This window comes from Hemitrygon akajei, chromosome 6, assembly GCF_048418815.1.
Source record: "Hemitrygon akajei chromosome 6, sHemAka1.3, whole genome shotgun sequence".
Classification (NCBI taxonomy): domain Eukaryota; kingdom Metazoa; phylum Chordata; class Chondrichthyes; order Myliobatiformes; family Dasyatidae; genus Hemitrygon; species Hemitrygon akajei.
The window spans coordinates 153,483,929-153,505,221 of NC_133129.1; the positions used below are offsets into that span (position 1 = coordinate 153,483,929).

Here is a 21,293-nt window from a genome sequence, read left to right on the forward strand (position 1 = left end):
CCAAAAGAGGTCCCAATGATCCAGAAATCTGAATCCCTGCCCCCTGCTCCAATCCCTCATCCATGTATTTATCCTACACCTCACTCTATTCCTATACTCACTGGCATAGGAATAGGAGGAAAAAATGCTAAAACAGAAATACTGTGTATTTTATTTTTTAAAAAGGTGAGGTAGTGTCCAAAGATTCAATGTCCACTTAGGAATCGGATGGTAGAGGGGAAGAAGCTGTTCCCAAATCACTTAGTGTGTGCCTTCAGGCTTCTGTACCTCCTAATCAGATACTACTGTTTATTTTTAGGTTAGCTCATCTGAAATTTTAATTCTTGTTAATCATATTTCAAGCCTTCATTACTTACGAACCCTGTCTTTTTTTTGACGTGCAGTGGCTCCTTTGGGTATACCCTGTGTCACTGGAAGGATCAGTTCACCCGTGGAGGGACGCTAGTACGTCCGTGGGAAAGTGTGGCCCTTGAAGTTCTCAGCATTGGTTCTAAAACTCTTAACATTAGGTCAGCCATGAGGAGGGCAACTGATTACAGCTGATGACCACCATCCATTTTCTTCAGACATTTGAATCCTTACTATATCAGTAACAGCCTTCAGCAGTAATACTTGAACCAGATAAATCCTGAAAGACCTAAATTTCTTGTTAACCTGCATAGGGATAACTATTATCCTACCTGCTGCAGATCCATCTATATAGAAAATGCATCATTCTGGGTCTGTAAGAGCCGAAATGTGAAATTCATTGTACATGAGGATAAGGCAATAACCATCTTTAAAAAAAAACACCTACCTATTTTGACTTGCCAGTCACTGGCATTATTGTAAATCATATGCTTAGCCTAACTAGCCACATAAATATTGTGATAATAATAGTTCAAAAGTTTAATACCCTGCAGATGACTTGGTTCTTGCCTCCCCAAAGCCATTCTTCAGTTACAGAGCACATCAGTAGCAAATACTTTAAACATTGTGCATTCAATGTGTGTTCCAGCTACAGGCAGGAAGCTCAACAATATGATGAACAAAAGGGCCTGCTTAATTGACAGCCTATCCATTTACTGTACATATTAGTTCACCAGTTCTGTATAATATACTCTAGTTTCTCACCAAAGCTATTTCAAAAATGCCTCACAAATGTTTACCCTCTATTGCCAAGTAGGACAATATGTGCATTGAAATTCACTCATTGTAGTCTTCCTTCCAGGTATTTGGAAGTGTGAAACTTCCTATAAAACAACTGTAATAAGTATTTTTATTGGAAGAGCATCATTGCATCAAGAAGGGACTAGAGTACTTAGGGCAGTTGATAATTTTATTGATATTTACATTTTATAATAAAATATCATTACCTATGACAGCAGGTTAACTGAATGGCTACTCTGGTTCAAAGGGGTAATTAGTCTGGTCCTTTTGTACAGTTGCGATATTTTAAATTTTCTCCTTACTTCTCTAGTTTCCTATCTTTAAAGATCCTGCCTGAAAACCAAATTCTGACAGGTTTTAGTCATTCCTCCTGTTCTTACTCCTTTTGGTGATCATTTATCTGATTATGTTCCCTTTGGGCAATTTTCTACTTTAAACTTGTGATAGAATTGCCATTATTTGCAAGATACTGAAATCTAGATTTTGTTCTAAGATGTGCTTGTATTACATTTTTTTATCTTGTAGTTTTGGGGCAGTAAATACCGATAAGGAAACGTGCAAAGTTGGAAGTAGAGTTAACTCTGCCTGCAGAAGTTGGGACTGAATTATGACAAGAAATGTGATTGCTTTTTAAAAATTATTCTGCAGATTATTGCATTTTTACGAAAGAGGGATGCATTTGTAAGCTTAATGCTCAAACACATAGGGACATCGGCACTCATGGATTTGCTGCTCAGATTATTGACGTGCATTGAACCACCACAACTGAGGCAAGAGGTTTTAAATGTGAGTTGGAAAATTCTGGATATATCATACATAGAGCATGTACAATGGATTCCTTTTTATTTGATGTTTTTGCATAACTCATTGGAATTCAAATGTTTGCATAGAGGGAACTGAGCACTTGAAGGAAAGATAAACAAGATGTAACAGAACGCTGGGAAAGCTGTGTGAGAGTCCAAGGGCTGAAAGTAAGCTTTTGAAAGTGCAGGTGGCAGAATAGAGAATTTCCAGAGTTTACAGGTTAGGTGGGTGGGGGGTGGGGGTGGTTTTGAATAATGGGTCAAGTGAAGGGGATAAAATTGATCCATGTACTTAATACAAACTACAACAGCAAGTGCTTGAAAGCAGCATCAACAGCTGTACAGTATTATCAATTGTTGAATTTTGCAGCATAGTTTGTATTTAAGGACACAGATTTTAAAGTTATGTCCAAGTTAAGGAAATAATATGCTATGTATTATTAAGGATAAATTTGAGATGAAGATGGAGTAAATTTTTGATTTGACATTAACTTAAATTTTAGTTTGAAATTTGAAACTTTGCAGTTTAACTTTTTTTATTTTTGACTTACACTTTGCAGTGGTTGAATGAGGAAAACATTATTCAGCATTTGATAGAAATGATACAACCATCTCAAGATGAAGATGTAAGTAGATATAAATTGTATTGCTGGGGAATAAATATGAGTCATGTATACATTGATGTACTGAAGAATTTAATCCAATTAAATTAACCTTTGCCAACATTAAGTCAGTCAATCCTTATGAAATCTGCTGATCATCTTTCATGAAGATGGTCATTTATGGAATAAGATCTGTAAGCTCATAATATTCTCAGTATAGAAACCCTCTAATTAACAAGAATGTCCAGTCAATAATGTTTGTAATCTTATTTTGCCCAGATTAATGTCAAAATCCTGTTTGTTATCCCTGTCCAATATGACATGAAATTTGATGTTTTGTGGCAACAGTACAGTGCAAAGACATTGTCACTGGACCCTTCACTGAACTAAAACTTTAGATTAACACATGAGAATACTGAAAGCCTTTTGGAACTTGCATGTTCATTCATTTCCAACTTGTAGAAAATAATACACACCACAATGCTGGAAATATTCTGCATGCTGATGAGCATTACTGGCAGGCAAATGATTTGATATTTCAGCTCTATAATCTTCACCAGAGCTAGTAACTTAATGGATTTATTCCACTGATATATTTTTAAAATTAAGTTTAAGTTTCAAACTTAATGTGACTCTTTACTTGAATATATTTGAAATTGTGTAAATTCTAAAATAGTAGTCTTCAAATATCTAATACCTTTTTATTCCAGAGGCACACTAATGCATCACAATCGCTGTGTGAAATCATCCGCCTTAGCAGAGATCAGATGATTCAGATGCAGAGCCTACCAGAACCAGATCCTCTTTTATCCTCAATAGAGAAGTATGCAGTTTAATAATTGTTACTTTAAAATTGCACTACTATTATTTTTTTCTGGTGATAACAGATGCTATGCAGGGAAAATTACTTAATTTCAACTTGTACAGTTGGTAAGAAAAAGTTTTTATACTATGGAACAATAGAAATGTTTGCATCATTTTTTTTTGAATACATTGCTTTTATTTGTAGCATAGGCTTAAGTTTGAACTATTCAACAATATGTCTGGTCTTTAGGAGCTAGTGGTAACTATATATCTGAATCTGGGTGGCACAAGTTTGCACCTAGATAGCAGCAAAGTATTGCTCTTGTTAAAGTTAAGGAAACCCTGATGATTTTCATTTCCATAATGCAGAGTTGTGAAATGTTCTAATTTGAACGCGGACAGGGAGAAAAAGATAATTTCAATGGACTCTTCCTGTAAATAAGTCAGATTTAGGAGTGAAAATTCCCCCTTTAAATTTATTATTTTGTATCTTGAATAGCCAAAAAGAGGGATAATTTTCCTTTCATGTCACAATTGGTCCAGTTTTAATTCTGTTTCAGAAAAATGTTTACAAAGAATTAGATTGGTATCATGGAAAATAACTGTATATTTAACTGTACATTATATCAGTTGCAGCCTTTTTGAATTTTAACACCATTATTTGAAAGAAGTAATTTCTTTTATTCAGGGCTTTTGGATGATCATAGATCTTGGAGTGAGCTTGGGCAATGTTATGGCTGTGAAGAATTTATTGGCTGACTTCAGTGTTATTAGGATTTGACTGCTGTATTTAATACTAATAGTAATGAGTAAAATTAAGCTTGTAATCTTTAAAATAAAGTTCTTTTTTTTTCAGGCAAGACACTTTAGAGCACTTGCTCACAAATGTTCTTGATAAGGAGAAGACTGAATCTGCAATTGTGAATTGTATTCAAATATTGTTGACTTTATTAGAGACTCGAAGGCCTGCGTAAGTCATTCATGTAACTTAAAACTCTAACATTAGAATATTTGATATTTATTGCTACAACTATATTCTGTTTGTGCTGTACAAAGGCACATGTTATGGATTAATATTATATGATGGATTTGGGAAACTATATTCTATAATGCAGAAGAAACATCCATGCCCCTATCATGCAGATGTTTTGAGTGTTGGGATATTAGATTTTTGTGAATAAATTAGTGGAGCCCAACCAGCAGCGTGACCAACTAGGTTAGTAGTTGCAGTTTTAAGTACTAAGGAAATTGATTTGTGAATTGACGCTACATAAAATTAGGTATTTTTATAAACAACAGAATCTATCAAGATAGCTGTATTCATATAACCATATAACAATTACAGCACGGAAACAGGCCATTTCGGCCCTTCTAGTCCATGCCGAACGCTTACTCTCACCTAGTCCCACTGACTCGCACTCAGCCCATAACCCTTCATTGCTTTCCTATCCATATACCTATCCAATTTTACTTTAATTGACAATACTGAACCTGCCTCTACCACTTCTACTGGAAGCTCGTTCCACACAGCTACCACTCTCTGAGTAAAGAAATTCCCCCTCATGTTACCCTTAAACTTTTGCCCCCTAACTCTCAACTCATGTCCTCTTGTTTGAATCTCCCCTACTTTCAATGGAAAAAGCCTATTCACATCAACTCTATCTATCCCCCTCATAATTTTGAATACCTCTATCAAGTCCCCCCTCAACCTTCTACGCTCCAAAGAATAAAGACCTAATTTGTTCAACCTTTCCCTGTAACTTAGGTGCTGAAACCCAGGTAACATTCTAGTAAATCTCCTCTGTACTCTCTCTATTTTGTTGATATCTTTCCTATAATTCAGTGACCAGAACTGTACACAGTACTCCAAATCCGGCCTTACCAATGCTTTGTACAATTTTAACATTACATCCCAACTCCTATACTCAATGCTCTGATTTATAAAGGCCAGCATACCAAAAGCTTTCTTCACCACCCTATCCACATGAGATTCCACCTTCAGGGAACTATGCACCATTATTCTCAGATCACTCTGTTCTACTGCATTCCTCAATGCCCTACCATTTACCATGTATGTCCTATTTGGATTATTCCTACCAAAATGTAGCACCTCACACTTATCAGCATTAAACCCCATCTGCCATCGTTCAGCCCACTCTTCTAACTGGCCTAAATCTCTCTGCAAGCTTTGAAAACCTACTTCATTATCCACAACGCCACCTACCTTAGTATCATCTGCATACTTACTAATCCAATTTACCACCCCATCATCCAGATCATTAATGTATATGAAAAACAACATTGGACCCAGTACAGATCCCTGAGGCACAGCACTAGTCACCGGCCTCCAACCTGACAAGCAGTTATCCACCACTACTCTCTGGCATCTCCCATCCAGCCACTGTTGAATCCATTTTACTACTTCAATATTAATACCTAACGATTGAACCTTCCTGACTAACCTTCCGTGCGGAACCTTGTCAAAGGCCTTACTGAAGTCCATGTAGACAACATCCACTGCTTTACCCTCGTCAATTTTCCTCGTAACCTCTTCAAAAAAATTCAATAAAATCTGTCAAACATGACCTTACACACACAAATCCATGTTGACTGTTCCTCATCAGACCCTGTCTATCCAGATAATTATACATACCATCTCTAAGAATATGTTCCATTAATTTACCCACCACTGACGTCAAACTGACAGGCCTATAGTTGCTAGGTTTACTCTTAGAACCCTTTTTAAACAATGGAACCACATGAGCAATACGCCAATCCTCCGGCACCATCCCCATTTCTAATGACATTTGAAATATTTTTGTCAGAGCCCCTGCTATTTCTACACTAACCTCCCTTAAGGTCCTAGGGAATATCCTGTCAGGACCCAGACATTTATCCACTTTTATATTCCTTAAAAGCGCCAGTACTTCCTCCTCTTTAATCGTCATGGTTTCCATAACTTCCGTACTTGTTTCCCTTACCTTACACAATTCAATATCCTTCTCCTTTGTGAATACTGAAGAAAAGAAATTGTTCAAAATCTCCCCCTTCTCTTCTGGCTCCACATATAGCTGTCCACTCTGATTCTCTAAGGGACCAATTTTATCCCTCACTATCCTTTTGCTGTTAATATAACTGTAGAAACCCTTCAGATTTATTTTCACCTGACTTACCAAAGCAACCTCATATCTTAGCTTTTCTAATTTCTTAAGATTCTTCTTACATTCTTTATATTCCTCGAACACCTCATTTACTCCATGCTGCCTATAATTATTGTAGATATCTCTCTTTTTCTTAACCAAGTTTCCAATATCCCTTGGAAACCATGGCTCTCTGAAACTTTTAACCTTTCCTTTCAACCTAACAGGAACATAAAGATTCTGTACCCTCAAAATTTCACCTTTAAATGACCTCCATTTCTCTATTACATCCTTCCCAAAAAACAAATTGTCCCAATCCACTCCTTCTAAATCCTTTCACATCTCCTCAAAGTTAGCCTTTCTCCAATCACAAATCTCAACCCTGGGTCCTGTCCTATCCTTCTCCATAATTATATTGAAACTAATGGCATTGTGATCACTGGACCCGAAGTGCTCCCCAGCACATATGTCCGTCACCTGTCCTATTTCATTTCCTAACAGAAGATCCAACACTGCCCCTTCTCTAGTTGGTACCTCTATGTATTGCTGCAAAAAACTGTCCTGCACACATTTTACAAACTCCAAACCATCCATCCCTTTTACAGAATGGGCTTCCCAGTCTATGTGTGGAAAATTAAAATCTCACACAATCACAACACTGTGCTTACTACAAATATCCTTGCAAATTTGCTCCTCCAATTCTCACTCCCTATTAGGTGGTCTATAATACACCCCTATATGTGTTACTACACCTTTCCCATTCCTCAATTCCACCCAAATAGTCTCCCTAGATGAGCCCCCTAATCTATCCTGCCAGAGCACCGCTGTAATATTTTCTCTGACAAGCAACGCAACACCTCCCCTTCTTGTCCCTCCGATTCTATCACACCTGAAGCAACGAAATCCTGGAATATTTAGTTGCCAATCACACCCCTCCTGCAACCATGTTTCACTAATAGCTACAACATCATATTTCCAGGTATCTATCCATGCTCTAAGCTCATCCACCTTTTTTACAGTGCTCCTAGCATTAAAATAAATGCATTTAAGAAATTCTCCACCTTTTCCTCTGTTTATCTCTAACAGTACAAAAAACTTTACTGTCTTTTACTTCCTTCTCCCATACACCTGTTCCTACACTCTGATTCCCCTCCCCCCTCATATCTAGTTTAAATCCACTGGAGCCTCTCTAGCAAACCTACCTGCAAGAATATTTGTCCCCCTCCAGTTCAGATGTAAACCGTCCCGCCAGAACAGGTCCCACCTTCTTTGGAAAACTGCCCAATTATCTATAAATCTGAAGCCCTCCTTCCTGCACCATGTCTTCAGCCACGTGTTGATCTGCACTCTCTTACTATTTCTAAACCCACCTGTACGTGGCAGTGGTAGCAATCCTGAGATTGCTATCCTGGAGGTCCTGTCCTTTAACTTGGCACCTAGCTCCCTAAACTCACCTTTCAGGACTTTCTCGCTTTTCCTACCCACGTCATTGGTCCCTACATGGACCACGACATCCGGCTGCTCACCCTCCGTCTTGAGAATACTGAGAACTCGATCTGAGATATCACGAACCCTGGCACCAGGGAGGCAACAGACCATCCGGGATTCTCGATCTCTTCCACAGAACCTCCTATCTGTCCCCCTAACCATCAAATCCCCTATCACTACTGCTCTCCTCTTTTCTCTCCTTCTCTTCTGAGCTGAGGGTCCAGTCTCGGTGCCAGAGACGCAACCACTGCAACTTGTCCCTGGTAGGTCGTCCCCACCGACAGTATCCAAAATGGTATACTTATTGTTGATGGGAACAGCCACAGGGGTGCTCTGCTCTTCCTGTCTACTCCCCTTCCCTCTCCTGACAGTCACCCAACTACCTGTCTCCTGACTCCTAGGGGTGACTATCTCCCTGAAACTCCTGTCCATTTCTGCCTTTGTCTCCCGAATGATCTGAAGTTCATCCAGCTCCAGCTCCAGTTCCCTAACACGGTTTGTCAGGAGCTGCAGCTAGATGCACCTTTTGCAGGTGTAGTCATCAGGGACAACAGTGCTCGCCCTGACTTCCCACATTCTGCAAACGGAGCTCTCAACTGCCTAACTGCTGCCTCCATTACCTACTCCTAATCTAATTAAAGGAGCTTACCCAGCCTTACCTCACCTGGAGGAAAGCTTGTACTCAGCCTCTGCTCGCTTTTTAAATTCTCCGGCTGCCTCACGGGCCGACTTTCACGCTCTTGCGCAGTCGTGCCCTGTTCAAATCTCGCCTCTGCCTGTTCTCACCGAAGCCTGATTGAGCCAAAGCTGTCCCACTCTGCCTCAGTCCACTCTGACGATGGCGGCTGTATATGGCAGTCTTTCTTTTTAAACCTTTGGCGCACTACGTCACTTGCCTGCACAGTCTAGCCTCTTTGCCGCAAATATTTTTTAAAAAAAACAGCTTCTCTCCGAGCTTCTTTTACCTGTTCAGTTATTGAATATACAGTAATTTTTAAAAAATCATAAATGGAGACTTTGTCATCCTGAACAGAGCAGTGGGCAACTAAAATAAAAGCTTTGTTGTTGTCCAACATCCATCATTCAGATTGGAAATTTTGGCTATCAAGGTGGACTCAATGGTTGATGTTGTTTGGAAGAATTTAAGCTTGATTTAAGAATGAAGTTTTTGAAAACGATTCTGTCAACTTGATTAGTTTCATTTTTCCCCCCATTCTTGATTATTTCAATGTGCAAAATGGCAAGTTGGGTTGGATGTTAGACTATCTTTTCAGATACCGTGATGTATCTTCTGTCCATTAGAAGGGTGCTTAACATCTGAAATGTATATTTTTTGTGGTGCAGTAGTAGGCTTCTGAATTGCCATAGTTAGCATGAGTTTGATTGTCATCTAGGTTGAGGGGGGAATTGAGAGATGTTTAGCTAAATTGCACTGTTGACGTTTCGGGCCGAGACCCTTCAACGTCGACAGTGCTTCTCCCTATAGATGCTGCCTGGCCTGCTGTGTTCCACCAGCATTTTGTGTGTGTTGCTTGAATTTCTAGCATCTGCAGATTTCCTCGTGTTTGCTTTAGCTAAATTGGTTATTTTTGGTAATTGAAAGATGATTGAGGGTGATTTAATGTGAAGGATCAGGTATGCTTTCTTGTACAGTACATGCAAAACAATAATGTAACATAATTTCACCCTTCTTCCTGAAGAAAAGTCTCGACCCAAAATGTGGATTGTTTATTCATTTCTGTAAATGATGCCTGACCTGCTGAGTTCTTCCAGCATATTTTGTGTTCATTGCTCTGGATTTCCAGCATCTGCAGAATCTCTTGTGTTTACATATTTTCACCTGTTTTTCAAGTTTTGAAGGCCAGCTAGAGATTTGTCCAACTGGTATGAATCATGCAGCCTTTTCTGTGAGTAATAACACATTGCAAGCCATTAGGAAAAGGCTTAAAGACTTCCATCAAATACTACTGGAACCTCCAAAGGTAAGAAATTATTTTAATGGTTATTAGATAAATGTTAATATTTTCAGTTCCAGCACATTGACCTGTAAACTTGGTTTCTTCACTAGTATGGCCAAGCTTTTACAAAATTTTTCTTTCATATTATGTGAGTGATCACACTTATGATTTCCTGTTGGTCTAGTTTACACGTGCCAGTCTTATTAATTTGGCAAGGGTGTCACTATTACTGCAGTCTTGAAATTAGACAAAGTTGTTAAACCATGATGCCTTACTTGCTAAGTTCCTCCAACATTTCATGTGTTGCTCTGGACTTGCAGCATCTGTAGAGTCGCTTGTGTTAAAGCATGACTCCATCTACTCTATTGGGTAGGTTTAAGAAGTCTAGTACTATTTTCAAGGAAAGCGGATGAGATCAGCTCAAGAGTCCTAGCCAATATTTGTCCCTCACTCAGCATTTTCAAAGCTGGCATTGTTGCAGTTGGTAGCTTGCTCTGCAATATGATTTGGCATTTGCTTAATAGGTTGTTATTATTATGCACCGGAATATCTCAATTTTATCTTGAATTGCATAAAATTATGTAGCTGATGTTACAAGCAGTGAACTAGCTATTCTAGAAATAGGCTATTGAGAGGTGGAAAATCTCAAATGCATGTTTCAGAACTTTTTTATTGTATTTTGTTTATAGAATTTGCAGAAGACCAATCTGAGTTGGCAATTTGTGTTTCCATTATTTGCAGAAAAGTCCAATGAAAACAACATGGGGAATATTAAACACGCCTGTGGGGAATACCCGTCTAAATGTGGTCAGACTTGTTGCCAGCCTTCTTCAAACAAACACATACAGTATTAATGCAGAGCTTGTAGAACTTAACACTATGGATGTTTTACTGGTGAGGATTTAACTAGTTCTGGGGCTTTATATAAACATACATGTATTCTTCAATTACTTGAAACACCTGATAGTGAATCAGTTTTCTTTGTTGTGGGAGCTGACTTTGTACTGGAGAGGAGATAGAAAACCACATTTGAAAAGGATGCAATGGAAACCAAGCTTATTTGATTTCAAAGACTCTGGGGCAGATTTACAAAAATAGTATCAGGAATGAGATTTAAGATGAATAGATTAAAGAACCTATGATTGTAGTCTTTTAGATTTGAGTAAGTTTATGCAAAAATTAACATATTCAAAATTTGAGAGATTTTTATTTAATACAGATGAGTAGAAACTGATGGTTGTAGATAAAGATGATCCATGGTCTGTGGGACAATGATGGAAGACAAGAAGTTTTTAATGTAGTGTATCATGATTGATAATGCACTGATTTAATAGTGGATTTGTTTGGGAAAGAATCATCATCAATCAATGTACGATTAACTTGTTAGTACAATTTAAGATTTAGTTTTATTTCCTGAAATCAGAAATATAAATACTTCTTTTATCTTAAAAAGGATATGTACTTCAGATACATTTGGAATAATTTTCTTCATGTGCAAGTAGAAATTTGCATTGCAACAATCTTAGGAAGCCCTCCACCTCGTGATACCAGCATAGAAAACAACATTGAAGAAAATCATGACACTGCTGGAGAAAATATATTGATTAAACATGTAAGAAACTTCTGTGTATTATGAGATAATGCATTGTTAAAATTTGAAAATTTGTTGAAATTTATTGTGCAATCATCCTAGCAGTTTTCTCCCCCATTAATCATGATTTGAACAACAAACACGTTACAGATGTTTTTGGACATTGCACTTACTGCATTGTGAGTGTGCTGTTATGCATTTTAGCTGTTTAAACCCATGAGACCTGTTAGCTATAATCTCAACTCGCGGACCAGACCTATCTTTCTACACATTTACTTTGAAACTAATGGCAATATGGTCACTGGATGCAAAGTGTTCCCCTACACAAACTTCTGTCACCTGTCCTCTCTTATTCCCTAATAGCAGATCCAGTTTCACGTGCTGTCTCGCTGGGACTTCTATGTACTGATGAAGGAAACTTCCCTGAACATATTTGACAAACTATCCTATCTAGTTCTTTTACAGTATTGGATTCCCAGTTGATATGTTGAAAATTAAAATCACCTACTATAACCTTGTGTTTCTTGGAACAGTCTGCAGTCCCTTTACAAATTTGTTTCTCTATATTCCTAGGACCGTTGGGTGTTCTGTAATATAGCTCCATTAACATGGTCATACCTTTCTTATTCCTCAGTTCCACTCATAATGCTTCACTTGTCGAGTTCTCCAGTCTGTCCTGATGTAGCACTGCCATGACATTTTCCCTGACTAGTAATGCCACCCCTCGTCCTTTAATCCTTCCTGCTCTGTTGTGTCTAAAACAACGCAGCCCAGGAATATTGAGCTGACAGTCTTGTCCCACCTGCAGCCAAGTCTCACTAATGGCTACAACATCATAATTCCTGACCTTTCTTGTAATACTTCTTGCATTGAAATATACTCAGCTCAGGACCCTAGTTGTACTATGCTCGACCTTTTGATTCCTAACTTTGTCTGAGATCATCCCAACATCTGCTTCCACAACCTTTACTAACTGTTCGGGCACTCTGGCTTCCATCCCCCTGCAGCTCTGGTTTAGACCCCATCGTGCAGCATTAACAAGCCTTCCCGCTAGGATATTAGTCCGTCTCTGACTAGGTGCAAATCGCCCCTTCTGTACCGGTCCCACCTTCCCTGGAAGAGAGCCCAATGATTCAAAAGACTTATGCCATCTCTCCAACACCAATTCCTTAGCCATGTATTAAACTATATAATCTTCCTAGTCCTGGCCTCACTAGCACGTGACGTGGGTAGCAATCCTGAGATTACAAGCCTACAGGTCCTGCTCTTTAACTCCCTGAACTGCCTAAGCAGGACCTCATCACTTGTCCTACTTAATTCCTACATGGATTTTGACTTCTGGCTGTAGATCCTTCCACTTAAGAATGCTGAGCACTCAATTTGAGATGTCCCGGAGCCTGGCACCTAGGTGGCAATATACGATCTGGGAATCCTCATTCTTGCCAACAGAACCTCCTGTCCATTTCCCTAACTGATGAATCCCCTATCACCACAGTGTGCCTCTTCACCCCACCCCCCTTTTCTAAGTCATAGAGCCATCCAAAGTGATATACCTGTTGTTGAGGGGAATGGCCACAGGATACTCTGCACTGGCTCTTTAACCCCTTTCCCCTTCCTGAGTGTCACCCAGTTTCCTGTATCCTGCACCCTGGGTGTAACTACTTCTCTATATGTCCTATCCATCACCCTTTCAGCCTCCTGAATGAACCAGTGTACATCCAGTTGCAGCTCCAACTCTTTAGTGTGAATTGTTAGAAGCTGCAGCTGGATGCACTTCTCAGTTGCAGTTGTCTCCCTGCCTTCCCACATCCAGCAAGAGGAGCATTCCACTATTCTGCCTGGCATCTCTACTATCCTAGGTGAGCAGAGGTAAAGAAAGGAAGGTGAAAAATACAACTTAACATTGAGCTTTTCTTTGCTTTCTCTGACTGAAGCCTCTTTTCAGCTAAAACCTCTAGATCACTACTCTGACTCTGCCCACTCCAATGATGGCTGCTGCACTTTCCACTGCCGCCTTTTAATTTGCTCTTGCCAATCAATCTCAAACATGCTGTGTTTTTCTACTTGGGCATTGGACCTGAGTGAAATTCCCTCCTCTCAAACTTCTGATGTCTGGATTTGTTGTTGGTCAAATCTCTGTTACGCTGCTGTGACCCGCTGGTCCCTTTTTCTACTTGGGCAGTGGACCTGAATGAAATCCCCTCCTCTCAAGCTTCCGATGTTGGGGTTGGTCACTAGTTAAAGCATGCTAAGGGCAGTATTATTTAGGAGTTTAGATGTTCTTTATTACAATCTTGTCAAATTGTGTGAATTATGACAACCTTTTGAGTTGATTTCATTTCTTGAGAAAGTGCATAGTCCTTTATTCATTTGTGTTCCTTTACATACAAATTATTAGTTAAAGCCTGGTGTTTGAATGGCAGAGACTTATGCAGTTGGTAACTTATTTTTGTTTATTTTTGTCTTGCTTTCATGCTTGTAAGCTGTTTTCAACAATCCTTTCACCTATTCAAATTTTCTGGTGCCTTAAAGCAACTGAATTGGAAATAGCATTATTCTGAAGCTCTACTTTCATGAGAAAAAATTATTTTTTGCTTTCATTACAGAATATGTATTAACTCAGTTTTTCATTATCTAGCTGTTTCAGAAGTGCCAATTAATCCCGAGAATACTTGATGCATGGGAAAATAATGAAAAAGAACAGTAAGTAATATATCAGTTTTTTTTTAGTTTGTAAACTCAAATCTAAAGTATCTAGCATGTTCAAATCAAAAGTAATGTTTATAAACCTATTTTTAAAAATTGAAGTCATTTCATAAGGATGAATTTGGGCAAAATGTTTTTATTAGGAGTTCTGATTTGATCCTTTTTGGTGCTCATGTTTGAAGCCAACCAGCCTGAAGAAGAAAATTACTTTTTTTTCCCCCCATAGCAAAATATAGAATATAGAAAGCATACAGCACGATACAGGCCCTTTGGCCCACAAAGCTGTGCCGAACATGTCCTTACCTTAGAAATTACCTAGGGTAAATAACCTATACAGGTTACCTCTACATGTACCTATCTGGGAGTCTCTTAAAAAACCCTGTTGTATCCACCTCCACCACCGTCGCCAGCAACCCCATTCCGTGCACTCACCACTTTGCTTTAAAAAAAAACTTGCCCCTGACATTTCCTCTGGACCTACTTCCAAGCACCTTAAAACTGTGCCCTCTCGTGCTAGCCATTGCAGCCCGGAGAAAAAGCATCTAACTATCCACACGATCAATGCCTCTCATCATCTTATACATCTCTATCAGGTCACCTCACAAGCTTTGTCACTCCAAGGAGAAAAGGATGAGTTCACTCAACCTATTCTCATAAGGCATGTCCCCCAATTGAGGCAACAGCCTTGTAAATCTCCTCTGCACCCTTTCTATGGTTTCCTCATCCTTCCGGTTATAGGACGACCAGAACTGAGCATAGTACTCCAAGTGGGGTCTGACCAGGGTCCTATGCAGCTGCAACATTACCTCTGGGCTCCTAAACTCAATCCCACGATTAATGAAGGCCAATGCACCGTATGCCTCCTTAACCACAAAGTCAACCTGCGCAGCAGCTTTGAGTGCCCTGTGGACTCAGACCCCCAAGATCCCTCTGATCCTCCACACTGCCAAGAGTCTTACCATTAATACTATATTCTGCTATCATATTTGACCTACCAAAATGAACCACTTCGCACTTATCTGGGTTAAACTCCATCTGCCACTTCTTAGCCCAGTTTTGCATCTTATTAATGTCTCACTGTAATATCTGATAGCCCTCCACATTATCCACAACACCTTCAACCTTTGTGTTATCAGCAGACTTACTAACCCTTCCCTCCACTTCCTCATCCAGGTCATTTATAAAAATCACAAAGAGTAGGGGTCCCAGAACAGATCCCTGAGGCACACCACTGGTCACCGACCTCCATGCAGAATATGACCCATCTGCAACCACTCTTTGCCTTCTGTGGGCAAGCCAATTCTGGATTCACAAAGCATGGTCCCTTTGGATCCCATGCCTTGCTTTCTGAATAAGCCTTGCATGGGGTACCTTATCAAATGCTTTGCTGAAATCCATATACTCTACATCTACTGCTCTACCTTCATCAATGTGTTTAGTCACATCCTCAAAAAATTCAATCAGGCTTGTAAGGCATGATGTGCCTTTGACAAAGCCATGTTGACTATTTCTAATCATATTATACCCCTCCAAATGTTCATAAATCCTGCTTCTCAGGATCTTTTCCATCAGCTTACCAACCACTGAAGTAAGACTCACTGGTTTATAATTTCCTTGGCTATCTCTACTCCCCTTCTTGAATAAAGGAACAACATCTGCAACCCTCCAATTCTCCGGAACTTCTCCTATCCTAATTGATGATGTAAAGATCATCACCAGAGGCTCAGCAGTTTCCTTCCTCGCCTCCCACAGTAGCCTGGGGTACATCTCGTCTGGTCCCAGTGACTTATCCAACTTGATTCTTTCCAAAAGTTCCAGCACATCCTCTTTCTTAATATCTATATGCTCAAGCTTTTCAGTCTGCTGTAAGTCATCCCTACAATCACCAAGATCATTTTCCTTCGTGAATACTGAAGCAAAGTACTCGTTAAGTACCTCTTCCATCTCCTCCGGTTCCATACACACTTTTTCACTGTCACACTTGATTGGTCCTGTTCTCTCACGTATTATCGTTTTGATCTTCACATACTTGTAGAATGCCTTGGGGTTTTCCTTAATTCTGTCTGCCAAGGACGTCTCATGGCCCCTTCTGCCTCCCCTAATTTCATTCTTAAGTTCCTTCCTGCTAACCTTATAATCTTCTAGATCTCTATCATTACCTAGTTTTTTGAACCTTTTGTAAGCTCTTCTTTTCTTCTTGACTAGATTTTCAACAGCCTTTGTACGCCACAGTTCCTGTACCCTACCATCCTTTCCCTGTCTCATTGGAATGTACCTATGCAGAACTCCACGCAAATATCCCCTGAACATTTGCCACATTTCTTAAATACATTTCCCTAAGAACACCTGTTCCCAATATTTACTTCCAAGTTCCTGCCTGCTATCCTCATATTTCCCCTTACTCCAATTAAATGCTTTCCTAACTTATCTGTTCCTATCCCTCTCCAATGCTATGGTAAAGGAAATAGAATTGTGATCTCTATCTCCAAAATGCTGTCTCACTGAGAGATATGATACCTGACCAGATTCATTTCCCAATACCAGATCAAGTACAGCCTCTCCTCTTGTAGGCTTATCTACATATTGTGTCAAGAAACCTTCTTGGACACACCTAACAAACTTCACCCCATCTAAACCCCATGCTCTAGGGAGATGCCAGTCAATATTTGGGAAATTAAAATCTCTCACCACAATAATGCTGTTATTATTACACCTTTCTAGAATCTGTCTCGCTATCTGCTCCTCAATATCCCTGTTACTATTGGGAGGTCTATATAAAAAAAACACCTAGTAGAGTTATTGACCCCTTCCTCTTCTTAACTTCCACCCATTGAGGCTCTGTAAGCACTATGTCTGATCAACAGTGCAATGCCCCTACCTCTTTTGCCTCCCTCCCTGTCCTTTCTGAAACATCTAAACCCTGGCAATCAAAGTAACCATTCCTGCCCCTGAGCCATCCAAGTCTCTGTAATGGCCACAGCATCATAACTCCAAGTATTGATCCACGCTCTAAACTCATCCGCTTTGTTCATAATACTCCTTGCATTAAAATAGACACATCTCAAACCATTGGTCTGAGCGCGTCCCTTCTCTATCACCTGCCAATCCTCCCTCTCGCACTGTCTCCAAGCTTTCTTTATTTGTGAGCCAACCACCTGTTCCTCCCATCTCTTCAGTTCGGTTCCCACCCCCCAGCAATTCTAGTTTAAATTCTCAATAGCCTTAGCAAACTTCCCCGCCAGGATATTGGTCCCCCTGGGATTCAAGTGCAACCCGTCCTTTTTCTTTACAAATCTTATTATTATTCAAAAATAGCACAAGTACATTGAAGTAACAACACTTACAATACCTCAAAAAAGAAAAAATTATCTTAAAAATTGAAAGTTTTTGTGAATTTAAAAAAAAAACCCTACTAAGCAAGAAAAGTGAGAGGGAAAAAAAGAAACCCATTGGAGGTACAACCCCGGAGCCATTTGTCATACAGAAAGCTTCTAAAAATAAACATCAAACCGCCAACAAGAAAAAAAGATATATCAAAAAAAAATTATATTTAGGTCATGGAGGAAATCTATCAGTTAACTGAAATGATAATAACGAGCGAATGAGCCCCATCTCTTCTCAAACTCAAATAAAGGTTCAAAGGTTCGACTTCTAATTTTCTCCAAGCTAAGACACAGCATCACTTGAGAGAACTATTGTGACAAAGTAGGAGCTGATATACCCTTCCATTTCAACAAGAAAATGTTAGCTATCAATGTAACAAATAAAATAACATGTTGGTCAGACACAGAAATGCCGTGGATATTTTGAGGAATTATTCCAAAAAGCAGTCAATTTATTAGGTTGTAAGTTGATTCTGAGTGCTTTAGAAATTCTCAAAAAGACTGACTTCCAAAACTGTTTTAATATAGAAAATGACCAGAACATATGTGTCAGTGTAGCTATCTCAGTTTTACATCTATCACAATACTTGTCAACATTGGGAAGTATTTTAGAAAGTCTCTCCTTCCTCAAATGGTAACGATGTACAATTTTAAATTGAATCAGTGAATGACTAGCACAGATCGAAGAAGAGTTAACCAGCTTCAGAATCCACGTCCAATCCTCCCATATAAAAGTCAAATTGAGTTCCTTCTCCCAATCCTGTTTAACCTTAAGTAAAGGACACTTATCCCATTGTAATAATAAATTATAAATTCTTACAAAAGAACCTTTCATCGAGGAGTTCATATTCATAATAGTATCTAACAAGTCAGCCTCCAATATGTAAGGAAAATTACTTAAATATTTTTGTAAAAAATGTCTAACTTGAAGATATTGTAAAAAGTGTGAATATGAGAGAGAATACTTATCAACTAATTGTTCAAAAGACATCAATCTGCCTTCTTTAAATAAATCCAAAAAAGAATTAATATCTTTATTTTTCCAAAGTAAAAAAATTAGATCACTCCAAGAAAGTTTAAAAAAGTAATTACGATAAATTATACTACAAAGTTTAAATTTTTTAAGATTAAAAAATTGCGGAACTGGAACCAAATTTGTAAAGAGTGCTTAACCACAGGATATAGGTTTAAATTACCAACTTTAGCTAATTGTATAGGTAGAGCAACTCCTAATAATGAAGTTAAATAAAACTGTTTCACAGCTCTCAGTTCCAGGTCTACCCAAATTAGCTGATTATTCCTATCACCCCAATATAACCAAAAGGACATATACCGCAAATTAACAGCCCAATAATACATTCTTAGATTAGGCAAAGCGAGACCTCCATCCTTTTTCAACTTTTGCAAATGACATTTACCAATTCTTGGTCTTTTATTATCCCAAATAAAAGATAGAATAATAGAATCCTCTCCACATCCACTCTATTGAGGTCTTTCAACATTCAATTGGTTTCAATGAGATCAAAATCAGGTTTACTATCACCAGCATGCATTGGTGAAATTTGTTGTCTTTGCGGCAGTAGTACAATGCAATACTTAATTAAAGACTGAATTACAGTAAGTGTGTATATATGTTAAATAGTTAAATAAGTACAGACAGTCCCCGGGTTATGAACGAGATCCCTTCCTAAGTCTGTCTTTAAGTCGGATTTGTATGTAAGTCAGAACAGGTTAGCCTATCCTTCGATGCCTTATGCCCTGGTGCAGTTTTTTACTCTTTCAAAATGTAGGTCCTTTCAGGCATAAGCCAGTCTTGTCTATATTAAATATTTGATCTGGCAAATAACCTCCCTCCTCAGTAATTTGTTTCAACATTTCTGGAAAATCACTCGCAGCACTTACATCTGCACATGCCGCTTCACCTTGTACTTTATTATGATGTAAATTTGCCGTCACTTTGAAACGATTGAACCAACCCCTACTCGCAACGAATTCTTCATCACAGAGTGAAATCAACATGCGATGGGAATTATCAATGCATAATTTTAACTCGTTTACTACGTCCGTCAGTGGAACAGAAACACTGCGGATTCAGCAGCAGCTGCGGGCGGCGGGTCCTAAAGTCCACCCACACTGAGACAAATTAAATGGGACACACTCAACACAGTGTTAACGGCAACATGATCCAACTTAAAATGGCGGACAGCGTTCTCCTTCCTTGAGCTGACAATCTTTTAATATAATAGGCTTCATGGCAGGCCATTCATGAGTACGAGTTGTTCGTAAGTCGGACGTTTGTAACTCGGGGTCTGCCTGTAGTGCAAAAATAGAAATTTTTAAAAGTTGAGGTAGCGTTCATGGGTTCAATGCCCATTCAGAAATCAGATGACAGAGAGGAAGAAGTTGTCCCTTAATCATAAAGTGTGTGCCTTCAGGCTTCTGTACCTCCTACCTGATGGCAGCAATGAGAACAAGGCATGACTTGGGTAATGTGGGTCCTTAATGATGGACACCACCTTTTTGAGGCATCACTCCTTGAAGATGACCTGGATACTTCAGAGGCTAGTGCCCACACTGTAGCTGACTAAGTTTACAACTCTCTGTGGCTTATTTCTGTCCTATACAGTAGCTCCCACACCCATACCAGACTGTGATGCAGCTAGTTAGAATGCTCTTCACGGTCATTCTTCAGTCTTCTGAATTCCAGTGTATAGAGGTCCAGGGCCATCAAATGCTCCTTATATAACAAACCTTTTTAATCCTAGAATCACTTTCAGGAACTTCCTGTGAACCCTCTATAATCTCAGCACACCCTTTTTAAGATGAGGGGCCCAAAACTGCTCACAATACTCCAAGTGAGGCCTCACCAGTGCTTTATAAAACTGCAACATTACAACCTTGTTTTTCCAGTCTAGTCCTCTCAAAATGAATGCCAACATTCATTTGCCTTGCTCTCTACTGACTCAACCTGTGAATTTACCTTGTGCCTTTGCACCTTAGATTTTTGGATTTTCTCTCCATTTAGAAAATAGTCTACGCTTTTACTTCCACCAAATTGCATGATCATGCACTTCTCAACACTGTATTCCATCTGCCACTTCTTTGCCCAGTCTTCTAATCTATCTAAGTCCTTCTGTAGCCTCTCTACTTCCTCAAAACTACCTGCCCCTCCACCTATCTTCATATCGTCTGCAAACTTGGCCACAAAGCCATCAATTCCATCAACCAAATCATAGTATGTAAAAAGAAGCAATCTCAACACAGAGATCTGTGGAACGTCATTAGTCACTGGCAGCCCTTTATTCCCACTCTCTACCTCCTACCAATCAGCCACTGTTTTATCTTTCCTGGAATATCATGAGCTCTTGTCTTGTTAAGCAGGCACTTTGTCAAAGGCCTTCTGAAAAGTGAAGTACACAACATCCATTGATTCTCCTTTGCCTATCCATGTTTAAGATATTCATAACCTTTAAGAAGGATGAGAATAACTTAAGGGTGTTGCAGATTGATTGCACAAATTTTAGTTGTACAGTTAAACTAGAGAAGCAGAACTTTTCTTTTTGGTCGAAATAAGGTTTAGCAATATGTGATCATGACTGATTTTGTTCAGATGGTCCAAACATCATAGAGCACTGATTTAACTATTTTGCTGAAAGGCTAAGTCAGATT

General features: G+C 39.1%; 1 protein-coding gene across 5 annotated transcripts in view; it reads left to right on the forward strand.

Annotated features, from left to right (window-relative positions):
- The window catches only part of ppp6r3 (protein phosphatase 6, regulatory subunit 3), a 134,253-nt gene that overhangs the window by 49,674 nt on the left and 63,286 nt on the right, over window positions 1–21,293 (forward strand). For all 5 annotated transcript variants that reach the window (XM_073049604.1, XM_073049606.1, XM_073049607.1 and 2 more), the window contains exons 4-11: window positions 1,798–1,935; window positions 2,513–2,578; window positions 3,265–3,377; window positions 4,215–4,328; window positions 9,839–9,968; window positions 10,686–10,838; window positions 11,398–11,556; window positions 14,174–14,238. In XM_073049604.1, coding sequence (XP_072905705.1) covers window positions 1,798–1,935; window positions 2,513–2,578; window positions 3,265–3,377; window positions 4,215–4,328; window positions 9,839–9,968; window positions 10,686–10,838; window positions 11,398–11,556; window positions 14,174–14,238 — 938 coding nt within the window. The remainder of the gene's footprint in view (window positions 1–1,797; window positions 1,936–2,512; window positions 2,579–3,264; window positions 3,378–4,214; window positions 4,329–9,838; window positions 9,969–10,685; window positions 10,839–11,397; window positions 11,557–14,173; window positions 14,239–21,293) is intronic.